At 43.4% G+C, this 17,117-nt stretch overlaps 1 protein-coding gene across 1 annotated transcript in view; it reads left to right on the forward strand.

Moving 5' to 3' along the window:
• The window catches only part of Aknad1 (AKNA domain containing 1), a 33,265-nt gene that overhangs the window by 6,100 nt on the left and 10,048 nt on the right, over positions 1-17,117 (forward strand). Inside the window, 4 exon segments of the mRNA XM_042681927.1 lie at positions 1,218-1,376; positions 4,117-4,185; positions 7,739-7,779; positions 16,756-16,850. Coding sequence (XP_042537861.1) covers positions 1,218-1,376; positions 4,117-4,185; positions 7,739-7,779; positions 16,756-16,850 — 364 coding nt within the window.

The raw sequence follows: 17,117 nt of genomic DNA on the forward strand, positions 1-17,117 counted from the left end.
GAGCTGAGGGACAGCGCCCAGGCCCAGAGTTCAAGCCCCACGACTGACAAAAAAAAAAAAAAAGAAATAAATGATACACAAGGCGTCAAAAAATTAGGACTTGGGGAACTGGCTGAATATAGGATCGAGAGGGTCCAGAAAGCAGAACTGGTTCAAGGCCTTTAAAGACTTCAGTTCAGAAGTTTCTTCCTGATGGTAGAGAGTAAGCAGGGATTCCTACTGGGACTGAGATAGTAAAGGGCTCCTGACAGCCTGTGGTCTGAGAGGCCCATTTGGTTCAGGGCTAAAAGGAGATAGGAGCTTAAAAGAAGTAGCTGGAGGAATGGATGGCCAATGTAGTGGTGCTTGGTAGGAGGGTGTAAGTCAATCCACAATGACATAGAAAGGAGGGAACTGGAGAAATAAAGACCCTTACCTTGTCCTTTGCCAACTCCTTTCTCCTGTCACTATCTTCTATTGGCTGCAAACAACTAAAGCCAAGACAGATGGGAGCCTGGTGAGGTTTCTGAGCCACAGAGAAAGATGGAGGCTAAATATTGGGTTTCTCCCAAGACTGGTGGAAAACATCCACCAGACTTGCCATTTTTATACCTTATAGCCAGCAGGTTTCCAAACTTGGATTCTTTTTCTTTTTTTGTGTGTGTGTGCCAGTATTGGGGCTTGAACTCAGGGCCTTGCACTTAAAATTCCCTTTTTCCCACAAGGTTGGTTGGCACTCTACCACTTGACCCACACTTCCATTTACAGCCCTTGGCTGGTTAATTGGAGTTAGGAATCTTTCCGTCCTTCCTGCCCGGGCTGGCTTTGAAATAGAAATCCTCAGATCTCAGCCTACTGAGTAGCTAAGATTACTGGCAGTGCCCAGCAAATACACAGGATTACAGATTGCTCCACTTAGGAAGGCCTGGGGCCACTAAATGCATCCATCTGAGAGAGAGGAAAAGAGAGAAGGGGGAGGGGAAGAGAGGTAAAGGGAAGGGAAGAGGAGAGAAGGGAGGGGAGGGGAAAGCAACTGTTGCAGCCATGTGCTAAGAGCATGCAGTGATGGCCGGGCTGGTCCTCGGGTGGTCTCAGTATATTTTAGGTGTCTAAGTCTGAGAAACGGCACTGCAGAAGCAGGTGGGAACAGCATTTAGAACTACTGTAGGGCATTGTGTCTGGGGGACAATGACTACATCTGCAGGCTTGTGAATGACTCCTGTGATTTTGTGCCATAGGTCCCAGAGCAACTGCAGGGCCACCTTGAAGTGGATCAAGACTGTCTGGCCACCACGGAGAAGCACCTGACCTTGCACGAGCAAACCCTTAAGTGTGAATCCTCAGCTATGGGCGACTTCAATCCGGAAAGGTTAGTGTTAAAACAACTGTGCAAGGTGGTTGGGCCAAAGGCCACCTTTATGTAGGGGTTAGTTCTTGGAAACTAACTGTCTAGACTAACTGTTACCTGATGCCACAGTGGTATAGAATACTTCTGTGTGAGTGGTATCTGCTGAGACAGAGGTGCTGTGCCACCTTTTTTGGGGGGATGAACGGCAGTACGGGGATTTGAACTCAGGGCCTCATGCTTGCCAGGCAGGCTTTCTACCATTGAGCCACACCTCCAGCCCTGTTTTTTTTCTGGTTATTTGTTTCTGCCTGGGTCAGCCTTGAGCTGTAATCCTCCTATCAGCCTCCAATAAAGCTAAGTATTAGAGGCATGAGCTATGGGGGACTCAGCTCTGTGCCGTGTTTTTGCATTTTGTTGGATGTTATTTTCATTGGTTCTGAGACCCAGATGAGCACAAGAAAATCCTAGAAAAGCTGGGGGATTTCGTTCCTCTCCTCTCCTCTGTTCTCTGTTTCTCCCACTTACACTTTTCTGCTCCTGCCTAGTGTTCTCTCCTCTTCCTCTCCCTACTTTTTCTCATCCCTGACAATTTGGAAGGGCAGTGGGCAGAAGTTCATAGTAGAACTGATTTGTGGCAGGGTAAGGGACCAAAAATCCTGATAAAGAAAAATGGTAAATAAAGCTTGATTTCTTGTTAATTGATTGCTGAGCCAGGTGCTGGTGGCTCATGCCTGTAATCCTAGCTATTCAGGAGTCTGAGATCTGAGGATAAAGGTTTGAAAACAGTTCAGACAGGAAAGTCCAAGTGACTCTTATTTCCAATTAGCCTACAAAAAAACTAGAAGTGGAGGTGTGGCTCCAGTGGTAGAACACCAGCCTTGAGGGGAAAGAGCTGGGCAAAAGTGAGATCTGGAGTTAAGGTCCCAGTACCAGCATACACACAAAAAGACTCCGAAGTTAATTCACATTAGACACTTGGCCTCATTCTCATTTTTTTTGGAATCATTTTTTTTCTCTCCACTACAAATAATTTTAAGAAACATTCCAGAATTCCAGGCTAAAACTGTTTCCACTTAATTTCCTGAATTAGAAGAATCCATTGAGTAGGATTAGTACTTAAGTCCAACTCTTTCTATTCATAGCATGTCAACACAGAATCATTCCTGATGCCAAAATATTTTAGTGACCTATGTTTCAGGATTAGTATTCTGAGGTATTTTTCCTGAGGTACAATTCTACTTACTAAAAATGAATGAGACTTTTGTGGACCTTTATTTCCATATTGAGTAATAAATACCTGGGAGGGGATTTTAATGTTGTTTTTCCCCCTCAAAGGTTTATTTCTACTACACCCCTGGGGGAAGATATGTTCATATGCTTCTGCTATTTGTTAAATTAATGGAATAGGTATATTTGTTTTCCAAGGAATCTCTGGTTTTTAGCAATCATTTCTAAGACAGGCATCTGTGCACATTGAGACCAAAGTTATGCAGTGCTTATTTATATCCTAGTTACAACCACACTGGGCCTGGCATGAGTATAAATCAAAAGGATTTTTAGCTGCCCTTATATCCCATATATGGGAAAAGCTTTCAACACTGGGCATGGGAGGAGCCAGCGGCTCCCATAGCCCACTTAAGGTCACCTCAGGACAAGGGAGGCTGATCAGGTCAAGATGGACCCTCTTATTCTTCCTGGATTAACAAGTCAATGGCTGGAATACCATATACCCTGCAGACTTTCAAGGTCTTAAAGTTTCAAGAAATGTCTTAAGTGTTTAGTCCAAAGGTGAATGTAGATATCTTTCTGTAAGGACAAGAAGTCTGTAAATTCATTGAGTCATCGCTTGCTTCCCTAAACCCCTCTGCTGGACAGCTGCTGGTTTATACCTGTAATCCCAGCTACTCAGGAAGATCTGAGGATCCTGGTACTGAGGACTGAGGTTCAAAGTCAGCCCAGGAGTGGATGTACACATCAACTTGAAGTGGTTGAGTGCCAGCTTTGAATGAAAAAATGCTAAGGACAGTACCTAGGCCCTAAGTTCAAGCCCCAGTACTGGTGCACATGTAATGAAGTCCAAATGTGATTCTTTTGCACAGTAACCAGAAGCTAAAAATTCAAGGAAAGGGTAGTCTACCTCCATCCGTCCCTTCTTCCTGATATTTTCTCTATTGTCTAAATGTCTCAAAAATGTCTTTCCTTTTTTCTTCCTTCACTCAGCCCTCCAGCCTCTTCTATCATGTCCTCGAGTTTTTCTTTTGACTACCTGAAGATTTTGCTCCATCATTTCACTTTTTTTTTCTTTTTTATGCCAACACTAGGGCTTGAACTCAGGGCTTTGAACTCTCACTTGGCTTGCTTATTCATTGCTGATGCTCTACCACTTGAGCCACTCCTTCAGTTCAGCCTTTTCTTGCCCAGGCCATCCGGGGCAGAAAAATTTATGATACTTTAAAAAAAATATACCTAAAAATTATTTCCACAAAGGACTCAAATCACCAGATCAGGATCAGATAAGCAAAGTTGTTATTCCCTGGTGTAGCTGAGACATTAGATGTAAAAAAAAAAAAAAAAGAGGAAGTGATTTATCAAATGATCCATAGTTCATTGGCAGCAAATAAAGATTGGAACCCAGGACTTAGAAATGAGACTATAAACGGGCTGCTAGTCAGGGCAGGTGTGCATTTCCCTTCCTGTTGGAAGGCAGGCCACATTGATAATATAAGATCAGTGTTGTGGCCAACAATAGGGCTGATTGATTGCACAGCCTCTATATTTACTCTGAGAAGTAGAGGCTGCTTAAAGATATTCAAGAGGAAACTGATGGACACAAACACACTTCTGCTCTCCCTCTTGGGGTTTTCCAGACACTCTGGATGGCTTGACCTCCATTTCCTCTTTGCCCTCCAATGAAATAATACCCTGACCTACAGCCTAATTTTGTGTAAGGAAAAATGGTCTGCGTGCATGCATACACTCCTAATTCATGGAGTCACTGAATTCTATTTTAATAATCCATGAAATATTTCCAAAGTCCATGAATCATAATATTTAAAATGGAACCAGCTTTTAATAATTGGAAGGTATTTTGAGCATTGGCTTTTGAAACATCTTATTAGTTTAGTCACAATGAAGTTGAAGTTTCAAGGAAGAGATACTTCTGATGAATAATGAAACATAGGTTTATAGTTCTTTTTCTAAATAAAGAAGTGTGTGCTCAGTGACATAATTATTTCCTTGGAGTCTGCTTTTGAATTTTCCATCTTGGGTTAAATTCTTTTGGATTGTCTACATATAAAGAAAAGACTGGAAATGCCAATCAATCAGCACTGTCTTTATATATTGCTTTGTGTTCTCAACTTTCAGAACATTTCAGACTAAATTAAAATTGTGAGGAATTGTCATTTAAACTACTTGACACTAGTTGCATACAGCATTGAAAGATGGAACTTGGAGCGGATATCCAAAATTTGAATAAGGTTTTTGTAAGAGCTAAGTACAAGGTAAGATTAGCCAGCACCAGTGGCTTAAGCCTGTAATCCTAGTTATTCTGGAGGCTAAGATCTGAGGATCATGATTTGAAGCCAGCCTGGGCAGACAAATCTGAGAGACTCTCATCTCCAACTAACCAGCAAATGCCAGAAGTAAAGGTGTGGCTCAAGTGGTAGAGTACCAGTCTTGATGAGAAAGCATCCTGGCCCTGAGTTCAAGCCCCAATACCAGCATACACCCTTCCCACCACCACACACATTCTAAAAAATTAGTTCTTCCAAAGAAGTATGCTTGCCTTCTCAAAACACGTTGGTATCTAGCAAAATCCGAGTCATTAAGGCCCAACCTCAGAGTCAGGTCATTTCCCTGCCCTTGATACCCAGTCCCCCTCCTCAGTCAGAATTCAACTGCAGCTTTGAGTTCCTTCAACTCTGGGTCTCACTTATTCTGTGCCTTGGAACTCGTCTTAGCATGCTGAACAGCTGCCTGAATGCCTAGATAGAGTGGAGGCTCAATACAGGAAACTTAGGGCTTCCATGGGTTGGACAGCCAATCTCAGGGTGTGGCTCACAGTCTGTAAGGTTCACAGCACTTAGGCCTGTGAAGCCTGAATCTGAATTACCTTTAAGGGGGTATAGGAGCCTGATGAGTCAGCCCAGCAGTTTCCTCACATCTGGATTTGTTTTTCATTTGTTCCCAAGTTCACAGCATCTGTTGGGAAATGATGACATGGTTATGTCTAGGGTTTTGGCCAGTGCTGAGATGTGTGAAAGAATTCACCATTAGGGCTGGGAAAGTGGCTCAGTGGTAGAGTGCTTGCCTTGTATGCATGAGGCCCTGGGTTTGATTCCTCATAAGCAGAAAAATCTGGAAGTAGTACAGTGGCTCAAGTAGTAAAGTGCTATCCTTGAGCTGAAGAGCTCAGGGACAGCGCCCAGGCCCAGAGTTCCACGACCGCCAAAAGAAAAAAGAAAAAAAGAATTCACCATTCACCAAAAGGTAGTATGGCTAAGCAAGAGGGCAAAGGTATATTCACTTTCCGTGAGAGTAAAGGGGCAGACACCCATGGGCAGTGTCACCCTGGGTGGGGTTAGAGTTGTGTTTCATGAGCATTTAAGATGGAGAAGGATTACACTGCTAACGTTTTGTAGTTTTAGCTCAGTAGTTGTTGTAGGAAGCTGCTGTGGAGGGGGGAGTCAGTTTCTTGATTTTTTTTTTTTAACCAAGGTCGTTGTTAGTTGGCAGTATTTTAGTTTGTAATATGTTGTCTAAACAGGAGATAGAACTGCTTCTACAAAACAAAATGAAGTAGTCAAGAAGTAGTCTTCCTTCCAGACAGGATGGAATCTTGCAAAATGAAATGAAGCTACTTTGAGCTGGGGCCTTCCAAAAAATTCTGTAACTTCACAATGAATAAACCTGAAGAGAGTGTACAACTAGTATTCATTTGCTCATTCATATAGCAATTATTGCTGTTTTGCTAGGCACCTTTTTGTTGTGTTGGGGATATGAAATAAGCAAAACAGACAAAGCATCTGCCTCACTTCTGTGAGCGAGATACATTAACAGAGTTGAAATATAAGTAGGTGTGGTGGTAGATTCCTATAATCCCAGCACTTGGAAGGCTGAAGCAAGTGGACTGAATTTGAGAACAGCTTGTCCTCCAAAAAATATGATTATAGAATGTTAAAAATGCTATGCAAATTTGCCTCAGTGGCTCATGCCTATGGTAATGGCAGATACAGGACTGTGGTTTGAGGCTAACCTGGACAAAAATAAAAGACTCTATTTGAAAAATAACTAAAGCAAAAAAGAATTGGGTACACAGGTTAAGTGGTAGAGCACCTGCTCACAAGCTCAAGATCCTCAGCTCAAACTTTAATATCACTAAAAACAAAACAAAAGGACTGGGAATGTGGCTTGGTGGTAGAGTGCTTGCTGAGCATGCATGAAGCCCTGGGTTTGATTCCTCAATACCACATAAGCAGAAAAAGCCAGAAGTGGTGCTGTGGCTCAAGTGGTAGAGTGCTAGCTTTGAGTTTAAACAAAAACAACAACAACCCCCCCCAAAACAAAACAAAACAAGGACAGTGGCCAGGCCTTAAGTTTAAGCCTTAGGACTGGTAAAGACAACAACAACAACAAACCAAATAACAATAACGACAACAACAACACACACACACACACACACAAAATTCAGTGGTGGGGCTCACATCTGTAACCCTACCTATTCATGACTTTGAGAACTGAGGATCCTGGTTTGAAGTCCATTCAGGCAGGAAAGTCTATGAGACTTATATTCTCAATTAACCAGCAAAAAATCCAGAAGTGGAGGGGTGGCTCAAGTGGTAGAATTCCAGCCTTGAGTTAAAAAAAGCCAAGAGAAAGCATGAAGCCTTAAATTCAAGTCCCACTACTGGCATAAAATTTAAAGAAAAAGACAGTGCTATGCTAGAAGTAAGACCTTACAAGCAGATTACCTGGATTCAAATACTGGCCCTGTCACATACCGGCTTTGTGATGCTGGAAAAGCTACATGATATCTCTGTGCCTTCTTAGCTCTCTCTTAGCTTACTAATGCTGTCATGGCACTTAAATGAGTTCGTATATGTAAAGGAGTTAAAACAGGGCCTGGCTCACAGCAAGTACATTACCCGGGTATTAGATATGCTTATTAAGTAATGAGACAGGACCAAAGTAGGTGTGGGAGGGCCATGTTGCTGAGGGAGGGGTAGTCGGAGGTGACACTAAACTGAGTCCTGAGAGGAGGCATGGAGGCTGCAGCTAGAAAAGGAGCCTGGGAAAGGGACTCCATGCCTGCTCAGGGTAGCCTGGGCATGCTGATCTGACCCCGAGTCACTGCCTCGGGCACTGCAGCCCTCAATGGCAGCTTCCTGTGTGTTCCCCCACATAATCAAGGAGCACCAGGATGATCTTCCTGACCTGGGGGCCAGCAAGAGGTTAGTAGAAGCCCTTTCCCCACCTGCACCCACAACCAGTTTATCTATTTCCTCCCCACTATCCTGAGGAGGGGTGAGATGGCTGGGGCATGGGGGAAGGACTGGTCTAGGGCTCACATGACATCCACCCACAATCACACCTCAGCTGTTCCCACCCATGCTCCCAGGAGGGCCAAATTAAATTCCCAAGGCGGCTTCATCATGTTAATGAGAAATCAGGCAATCTCCCCTAAAAAGGCTCCCCGGTAGCTCAAAACCTGATTCTCAAATGCAAAATGAAACTACTCTATTTTAAAATTTAATACTATTTACCTAAATAGGTCAAGTGAACATGCATTTACCCAGCACTAGCCAGATCAAATGGCCACATGCCTGTGTTCGGAATCCAGGGTAATATATCCTGTGACCCAGTCTGACTGACTCCTCTCCTGTCCATTCTGTTGTCTCTTTAATTATGGTCGGGGTTGATGCATGTGACTCTGGAACTGGCATCATCATCAAGATCACTTGGCTCTTTTTTTTTTTTTAATGGTGCTGGGCCTTCTGCATGATGGGTAAGTTTCTACCACTGAACTACAGCCCTATCCCCAGGCTCTTAACACTAATTGTCAGCCTGGCATTAGTGCCCACAATGGCTGCTCCTGTTCCTAAAACTTCTCACTGTTCCAGCTCACAGGAGAAACCAGATGGGGTACCTGAACACAGACTAAGGCTGCTCTAACATCACAGATCTGCTTACAATGCAAGCTTAGGTTCAGTGGGTCTTGGACTCAGTGCTCCCAGAGTGCAGCAAATAAACTCCCAGGTGATGCCACTCTTTGAGTAGCAAGGATCTGGAGATGATCCATTATGCATCAGTTGGAATTACTGGGATTCAACATCTCTGGGTCTGAAATGACAATAGCATTGGAATAATCAGTACAATAATGTTCTAAGGAATAGCTTAGAATAAATGACACAGTCCATATTAATGCCCATATTAAAACTTGATGGAGGGGATCTCCTCTAACATGAATCAGTTTTAACTGTCAAGGAAGGAGGACCCTGAAATCTTAGCAATGATAAAAGAAAGCTACAAAAAATCCACTATTTAAATGATTATAAATGTGAAACTGCAAAATAAATCTAGAAAATAGTAAGATATGGTGGTATACAACTGCAATCCAAGCTTCATGGAAGGTAAAAGCTGATCTTGGCAAAATTAAAACAAAAAAGCTAGGGGCACAGGTCAAGTGATACAGTACTAAGTGCTGGGTCCAATCTCCTCCCACAATGGGAAAAAAATTGGAAGTCAGAAAATAGAAGTAGAGAGATAAATTCCCTGAGAAAAGTCATTGCTAATATTTTGGTGCATGTTCTTCCAGTGTTTGCTGCACATGAACCTTTTTATAAAAATCGGGTCATACTATATATATTGTTTTATGGTCAATTATTTTCATTTAACATATGGTAGGCCTCTGCCCACATCTCTTAGAATTAATCTACATCTTCCTTTTGATAAGATGTTAGAACAACATACATGCCTCCAACCCCATCTTCTATACCTGCTTTGCCAGGGTGTATTTCATGAACCCTGATGCATTTAAGCAATGTATTGATAGACATTGTTATTTATTTTCTCCCTAGTTCTTAGATATTATAAACATGGCCTCAAGCCTGGCCATACAGGCTCACTCATGTCTGTAAGCTTACTCAGAAGGCAAAAATTCAGAGGATCTGTGTGTGTGTGTGTGTGTGTGTGTGTGTGTGTGTGTGTGTGTGTGTGTGCGTGTGCATGTGCGTGTGCATGTGCGTGTGTGCACACACACGCAGGCCATCTGGATCTTGAACTCAGGACCTGGGTGCTATCCCTGAGTTTTTTTTTTGTTGTTGTTCAAGGCTAGCTCTCTACCACTTTGAGCTACTTTTGCTTTTTTTGGTGCTTAATTGGAAATAAGACTCATAAAATTTCCTACTTGGGCTAGGTCCTCAGATCTCAGCCTCTTCAGTAGTTTGGATTATGGCGTGAGCTATCAATGCCCCACAAGGATCTCAGTTTGAAACAAGCCTAGGCAGGAAAGTTTGAGACTCCTCTTGAAAAATAAGCAACAGAAGGCAAAGTTGGAGGCGTGGCTCATGTGGTAGAGCATGACCTATGAGTAAGAAAGTGAGCAAGAAAATCAAGCAAGAGGCACTGAGTCCAAACTCCAGTAAGAGAGAAATATCAGTATCAACCAATCTATTCTCTCTCTCTCTCTCTCTCTCTCTCTCTTCGGTAATGTTATTTGACTCGCAAACTTTTGCCCTTTGTTGATTATTTTCTTAGAATAATATCCTAGCATTGTAATTCATGGCTTAATGGTTCACACTGAATATTCTAATACATGGTTTAGAAGGTAGAACTGATTTGTTTACAAGCCTCCATGTAGGAATCTCAGGTCTGGAACTCAGAGCTGGATATCAGTGTTCCCCCCATCCACCCTGCTCCCCCAACCATTGTTAAGTTGGCAAGTGAAACCTGACATTTCATTGCTTTTAATTTGTGAAATTCAATTTATTTTCATATGTTTCTGGGCCATTTGCACCTCATCTTTAACAACATCAACATTTTAACTTAGGTTTACACAACTAAAACTTTAAGACAACTGGGAAAATGATCTTCACTGTTGAAATTGTGATTTATCTAGTTCTCCAACAAATGCCCAAAGAAGCAGAGCTGGAGATAAGAACACAAGTATATGAGTCACAGGCTAAAGGCTTAGTCCCAGCTCAGCCACTTGTTCACTGTGAGACCTTGTCCAGTTGTTTACATTCTCTGAGCTTCAGGTTGTTCATTAAATGGAAACTCACCAGGATGGTTGGAAGTAACAGATACATGAACAGCACCTGGTATATAAATGTGCAGCATCCTGGGGTTGTTTCTATCACTAAAAAGTATTAGCCCAGCATTGGTGGCTCATGCCTGTAATCCTAGCTACTTAGGAGGCTGGGATCTGAGGATTGAAGTTTGAAGCTAGCCTGGGGAATAAAAGTTCACGAGACTCTTATCTCCAATGAACTGTCCAAAAAGCCAGAAGTGGAGCTGTGGCTCAAGTGGTAGAGCACTAGCTTGGAGCAAAAGAAGTTCAGGAACAGTGCCCAGGCCCTGAGCTCAAGCCTGGGACTTGTTCACATGCACACACACATGCATTTATTAAAGCATGCTGTTTGCCAATGGTTCATGCTTATAATCCTAGCTAATCAGGAAGCTGAGATTTAATGATCCTGGTTTGAAGCCAGCCTAGGCAGAAAAATCTGAGAGACTTATCTCCCATTAGCTAGCAAGAAGCTAGTGGTTGTCAATCTTGAGCAAGAAAGGTAAGCAAGCATTCAAGCTAAGCCCTGAATTCAAGCTCCAGTACTTGTGTGTACATAAGCACATGCACATGCATACACACAGACACAGACACACAGAGACATACACGCTACACTTTAGCCTGCTAAAAAACCAGCAGGCAAAGGAAATGAGCTAAAGTCGTGAGCAGCAAATACAATCAGTGAACATAAAGGAAATATTTATCTCTTTGAAATTATAGAAGTGATTCTAACACAACTTTCTAACCCCCTATTCCGCCTTAAAATGAACAAAAACATTTTAAAATTCTCATTTCCAGTATCAAGAAAGGTGCAGTCAAGCCCAGCTGTTCATATTGTTGGTGTAATCTGTGAGGCTTTTGTGGAAAGCAATTTGACAGAATGCATCATCATACAAACATGTGGGAAACCTTTGGTGCAGGCGTTTCCTCGGGAAGTAATTCAGAATGTGGAAAAAGCTGTGTGTTGGGTGATGTTTAGGCCAGCATTGAGCATTGTTTACAGTGGTGGGGAAGGCATGTTCATTTTCTGTTTACATAAAAGCTAAGACCACAGTGGAAATGCATGGTGGCTGCTGTCTTCCCTTTTGGAATCATTTGGTGTTAAAAAAGGGAACATATAATCAATCACTTAGGGCTCAGTCATTTCCAGTGTGTGTGTGTATGTGGGGGGTGCTGTTCCTGGGGCTTGAATTTAGGATGTAAGCTCTGTACCTGAGCTTTTGTGCTCAAGGCTAGAGTTCTACCACTTGAGCCACAGCTCCTCTTCCTCCCTCCCTCCTCCCTCTCTTTCTTTTCTCTCTCTTTCTTTCTTTCTTTCCCTCCCTCCCTCCCTCTCTCCCTTCCTTCCTTCTTTCCTTCCTTCCTTCCTTCCTTCCTTCCTTCCTTCCTTCCTTCCTTCCTTCCTTCCTTTCTTCCTTCCTTCCTTCCTTCCTCTCTTTCTCTTGGTAGTCAATTGGAGGTAAGAGTCTCACAGACTTTTCTGCCCAGGCTGGCAGATCTTAACCTCCTTAGTAGCTAGGATTACGGGTGTGAGCCACTAATGACCAGCCTCCCAAACTTTGTTCCAATTCACCATTGAATACCTTTATCTCAAAAGTGTTTAGAGCTCTACTAATCAGTGACCAATTTTAAAAGGATTTTGAAAGGGCCGGGGCTGTAGTTGTGTGCTAAGGCCCTGGCCTAGCATACTCAACACCATGCGTTTACTCTCCACCACTGGAAAGATGTGTTTTCCTAATCTGTTCACCCTTGTCTAAAACAAAGGAGAAAAGGGAGGGAAAGCATTCTCTTATCTGTACCCCAGACTGCAAACTTTGGAGGAAGAAAGAAACCCAGCCCAACTGAAACATCATTTCAGTCAATTAGCATATAAGAGGCACAGATACCACCCCAACCTCCCCCCCCCCCCCCCAATCACACACACACAAGACACATGAGAACTGAACATAGGCTCTGTCTCTCCCTCTGTTCCACCCTGGGCTTCTACCTCCCCATCTGTGAGACACTGGGTGAAGGTCTGTGGTTCTGACACAGACATTGAGCTGGGCTGGGTTGTGCATCTGGGTTATGAGTCACATCCATGTGTGTGCATTGTGGCACAAGAGGACTCCAGGGGCACCCTGGGAAGGCACATTGCACCTCCTGCCTCCTGCTTCTTGCATGGGGAGGGCTTCTAGAAGCCACAGTCCCAGGACAGGAGCGGAGCAGTGCTGAGGTAACTCCAGTGAGAGCAGGCGACAGCTAACTGGAGCCACTGGTCAGTTATAAAGGCAGGAAGCCCAGCCTCCCTCCCCGCTTCCAAATCCTGTAGCATGGTTCTTTACTCAGAGAGCACTGGGGTTTGAACTCAGAACCTCGGTGCTTTTAGAACCTTAAGCTTATTTGCTCAAGGCTGGCACTCTACCACTTGAACTTGGCTCAACTAATGGCTTTTTGATGGTTAATTGGACAGGAGAGGGTCACAAACTCTCCTGCACAGGTTGGCTTCAAGCCTTGATCCTCAGATCTTAGCCCCCCTATAGCTAGGATTACAGCCTGAGTCACACTTTAAATCGCCCCAGGTTTGGCCTGGGAAGTTGGCTCAGTGGTAGAGCGCTTGCCTTGCATGCCTGAGGCCCTGGGTTCAATTCCTCAGCACCACATAAGCAAATAGAAAAAAGCCGGAAGTGGCGCTGTGGCTCAAGTGGTAGAGCGCTAGCCTTGAGCTGAAGAGCTGAGGGACAGTGCCCACGCTCAGAGTTCAGGCCCTACGACCAGATCCCCCCCCCCAAAAAAAAAAATCTCCCCAGGTGATTCTGCTGGGCATCTCTGGTAAAGAATCGGTTGTAGCACACAGAGGGTGACCCTGCAGGTGGTTGGACATTTGTCAGCTGGGGTGTTCATGCTCACCGTTGCCCGCCAGCTCCCACAGTCACTGTCAACTTCTGTCTCTATGGTTCTACGGTGGCTCTCAGCTGTGTCCTTCATTCTCACTAAAAACAAGAGAAAGGCTGACTCCTCATTCCTAGGCAGGCCATTTTGCCAGCACTAACCTGCAGCAAAGCATGTAAAATCCTAAGGAGAAATCCTTAATGTTTTTGAAATACCCACTGGTACAACTCATGGCCAGGGTGGCTTCAGTCCTCCATAGCTTCTGTCAGTGAAGAACTGTTACCTCCCAGCAGAGCTTGGCTAGTGTACCTTGGAACGATCAAGAGTCAAGGAGGGAAGTTCTGCAACTCCTACTTAAGTAGTTAATGAACTCTAATGGAGGCAGAGGACAAGGTCTGAAAGGCTGGTTTCCTGTTAGGAAGCCCTCCACTGTGGGAATGGGCACTTAATCAGGAGTGTTTTATTGACCTTCCGCCCCCTAAAAAAGGACACAGCACGAAGTTTGTGCTAAAAATTCCCTGTGTCATTTGGAACTTGACTTCAAACCACCTTGTCTGTGGTCAGCTTCAAGCCTGCCTTTAAGTACAAGGACACTGGTGGTGCTTACTCACCCAGTCGGCCAAGCTTACAGTTTTTATTGGTTGAATTCAAGTCTGCAGTTTGGATGTTTTAATAGACCTTATTACATATAATGAAACCATTCTGACATTTGAAATAATATTATTAAATACTTTTGGTACTAATTGTTTCTCTTTCAAGATCTTGGTGTAGGTTTTACAGAACCCCAGAAGTACCAAGGCTGTGTGTGTGTGTGTGTGTGTGTGTGTGTGTGGTGGTGGGGAGTTATGGGGCTTGAATTCAGGACTGTTCATTCTCATTTGGCTGGCACTCTACCAATTAAGCCAAGCCCTACAAGCCCAGCTTTTGGCTTGTTAGTTTAGAGATGGAGTCTAGTGGACCTTTCTCCCCAGGCTTATGCTCAGATCTCAGTCTTCTGAGTAGCTAGGATTACAGCCATGAGCCACTGGCATCCATCTTAAATGTGCTTTTAAATGAGCAACAGAGAAACAAAAGTACAACCATGTATAAAATGAAACAATAAATCTACTGCAGGGGAGTGGTGAGATTCATGATTTAGGAATTGAAATCTTGGTAAGCTACACGATCCTGAGAAATTATTAAAAGAAGACTATATACATCTACTCTGTGATAAAAATAGGTATCTCTGTGAGTGGATATGTTCTCTATAAAGTTTGCTGAGGTACAAACTGTAAATTATTTATTAAAATGTAAATGGGCAAATGCAAAATGTATACCCTTTTAAGTAACTGCTGAGGCAAAACTTGGCATTTAAGAGCATACTTAAGCTATCTGCTGAAAATCTACCTTCCCCTAATTGCCCTCGGCTGTTTTGTGTGACCAGAATATTTGAGTGCACGGAGAAGATTAAGAGCAGCAGAAAAAAATTAAATCACATGTTGGACTGTACAAGCTTGAGTGCAATCCAAGTTTTCCACTTTGGAGAGCAGATGTTCAAATGCCCCAGAGCTGGAGGGTGGAGACAAAAAAATGAGGTGTGAGAAAATATGACTCAGGAGGGAAAAGGCTTGGCTTCCTAGCCCCATCCTCCCCTCCCCCCCCAAGGGTTTTTTCCTCCACTAGCTGGCCAGGCCCAGCTGGCCATGCATGCATTTGCTCACCATGCATGCATTTGCTCAGCAGTGCAAGTCCCCTCCCGCCCCCCATCTTACACTATCTCATTCATGCCTATCTAGACTGGGTACACAACCATCCACACTAAGCGTGTGTATCTTTCTAGTATTAATGTATCTCAGGGGCTGAGAAAGAGCTTTACTAAGATGCCTTCTTGATTAGAATTCTTTTGGAGGTGCTAGAATCTCTGTGGTGGAGGAAGGTTGAAACTAGACAGGTCAGGGAAATCTGATAAATGCTCATTGTAGTTGTTTCTTTCTGATGCCCCCTGGTGGCCACAACTAAAATTAATTCCACATGAGCCTTGGGACTCTGACAAAACCCACTTTGCTAGAGTTCTTGGGATATATTCAGCTGGTGCCTATAGAGCCAAAGCCATGGAACCCACTCCATAGCAAACTTCTTTCCAGAATAAGAACTGATTTTAACAGCTTGGCCCTGTCATCCTAGCTACCCAGGAGGCTGAGGATGGTTGGTTGAAGCCAGCCTGCACAGGATTATCTGTAAGACTCTTCTTTCCACTAAACTACCAAAAAAGTTGGAAGTGGAGCTGTGGCTCAAGTGGTAGAGCACGAGTCTTGAGCAAAATATGATCAAGTACAGAACCCAAACCCTGAGTTCAAGCCCCAGGACTGGTAAAAAAAAACAAAACAAAAAAACCAAAAACTGATTTTAAGATAGAATTGTTATAATCCTATACTCGAATTTTTTATTTTGTGTGGGCGTATGATGGTTATGGTGGAATAAAACATTTATTTTAAATCATCTGTAAACATACTTTTATGTGCTGATACATTTCCTTACAGGAAGTTCTTAAACAGGAGGGCAGAGGTGATATCTATGTTAGGGATGTTAGGCCACTCCTACATTGTTCCAGTACTGGATATAAGAATTTGAAGCCAGGTATGAGTAGTTCATGCCTATGATACTAGCTTCTCAGGAGGTTGAGATCTGAGAATCGTGGTTCAAAGCCAGCCCGGGCAGAAAAGTCCATGAGACTCATCTCCAATTAACCACCAGAAAATCAGAAGTGGCACTATGGCTCAAGTGGTAGAGCCCTCACCTTGAAGCTGAAGAGCTCAGGGACAGTGCCCAGGCCCAGAGTTCAGGTTCCCCCGACTGACAAAAAAAAAAAAAAAAAAAAAGAATTTGATTACAGATACTTTACCTGTATTATGGGCTTTTTGGGGGGCTGGAGGAGGGATCAGTAATGAGGTTTTAAATTCAGGGCATCTCGACTTGCTAGGCAGTACTCTGCCACTTGAGTCACATTCCCAGTCTTGTTTTGCTTTAGTTATTTTTCAGATAGGTCCTGGTGTTTTGCTCTGGGTTGGCCTCCGAGTATAATACTCCTGTCTACACCTACCATGTACCTGAGATTGCACATTTGAACCACCATGACTAGCTTGATCTGTTGAGATGGGGGTTTACTTTTTGTCTGGTCTGTCCTTGAGCTATGATCCTCTCAGTCTTTGTCTTCTGAATAACTGGGATTACAGGAGTAAGCCACTGTACCTGACCTCTATGGATCTTATTCATCTTTTTTTTTTTTTTTTAGAAAGCAAAAAATGGAGAGAAAAGACCACAGGAAGATTGACTATGGAAGGCTTTCAGTCATAAATGAAAAGGACCTGAACCAAGATTTGACTCCTGGTGAGTGGTAGAGTTAAGGCTATGGGCGCTCAAGTCTTCAGGGTCCCTCTCTGGGATCTGCCACTCCCAAACAGCATTTCACTAGATGAGGGTGTGGTATGTTTTACTTTTTCAAAATGTAAAGAATAATGAACTAAATTTAAAAAGGACGTGGTTAAGTAGGATGAAGTGCCAATATCTGTAGCTGGAACCTCGAGTTCATGGTCTCAGTCATTAGGCATCCATCTATCCATCATTATCTATCCCAGCAAGACCACTGATCACCAG

The sequence above is a fragment of the Dipodomys spectabilis genome, unplaced genomic scaffold, assembly GCF_019054845.1.
Source record: "Dipodomys spectabilis isolate Male_0828 unplaced genomic scaffold, ASM1905484v1 ptg000002l, whole genome shotgun sequence".
Lineage (NCBI taxonomy): Eukaryota > Metazoa > Chordata > Mammalia > Rodentia > Heteromyidae > Dipodomys > Dipodomys spectabilis.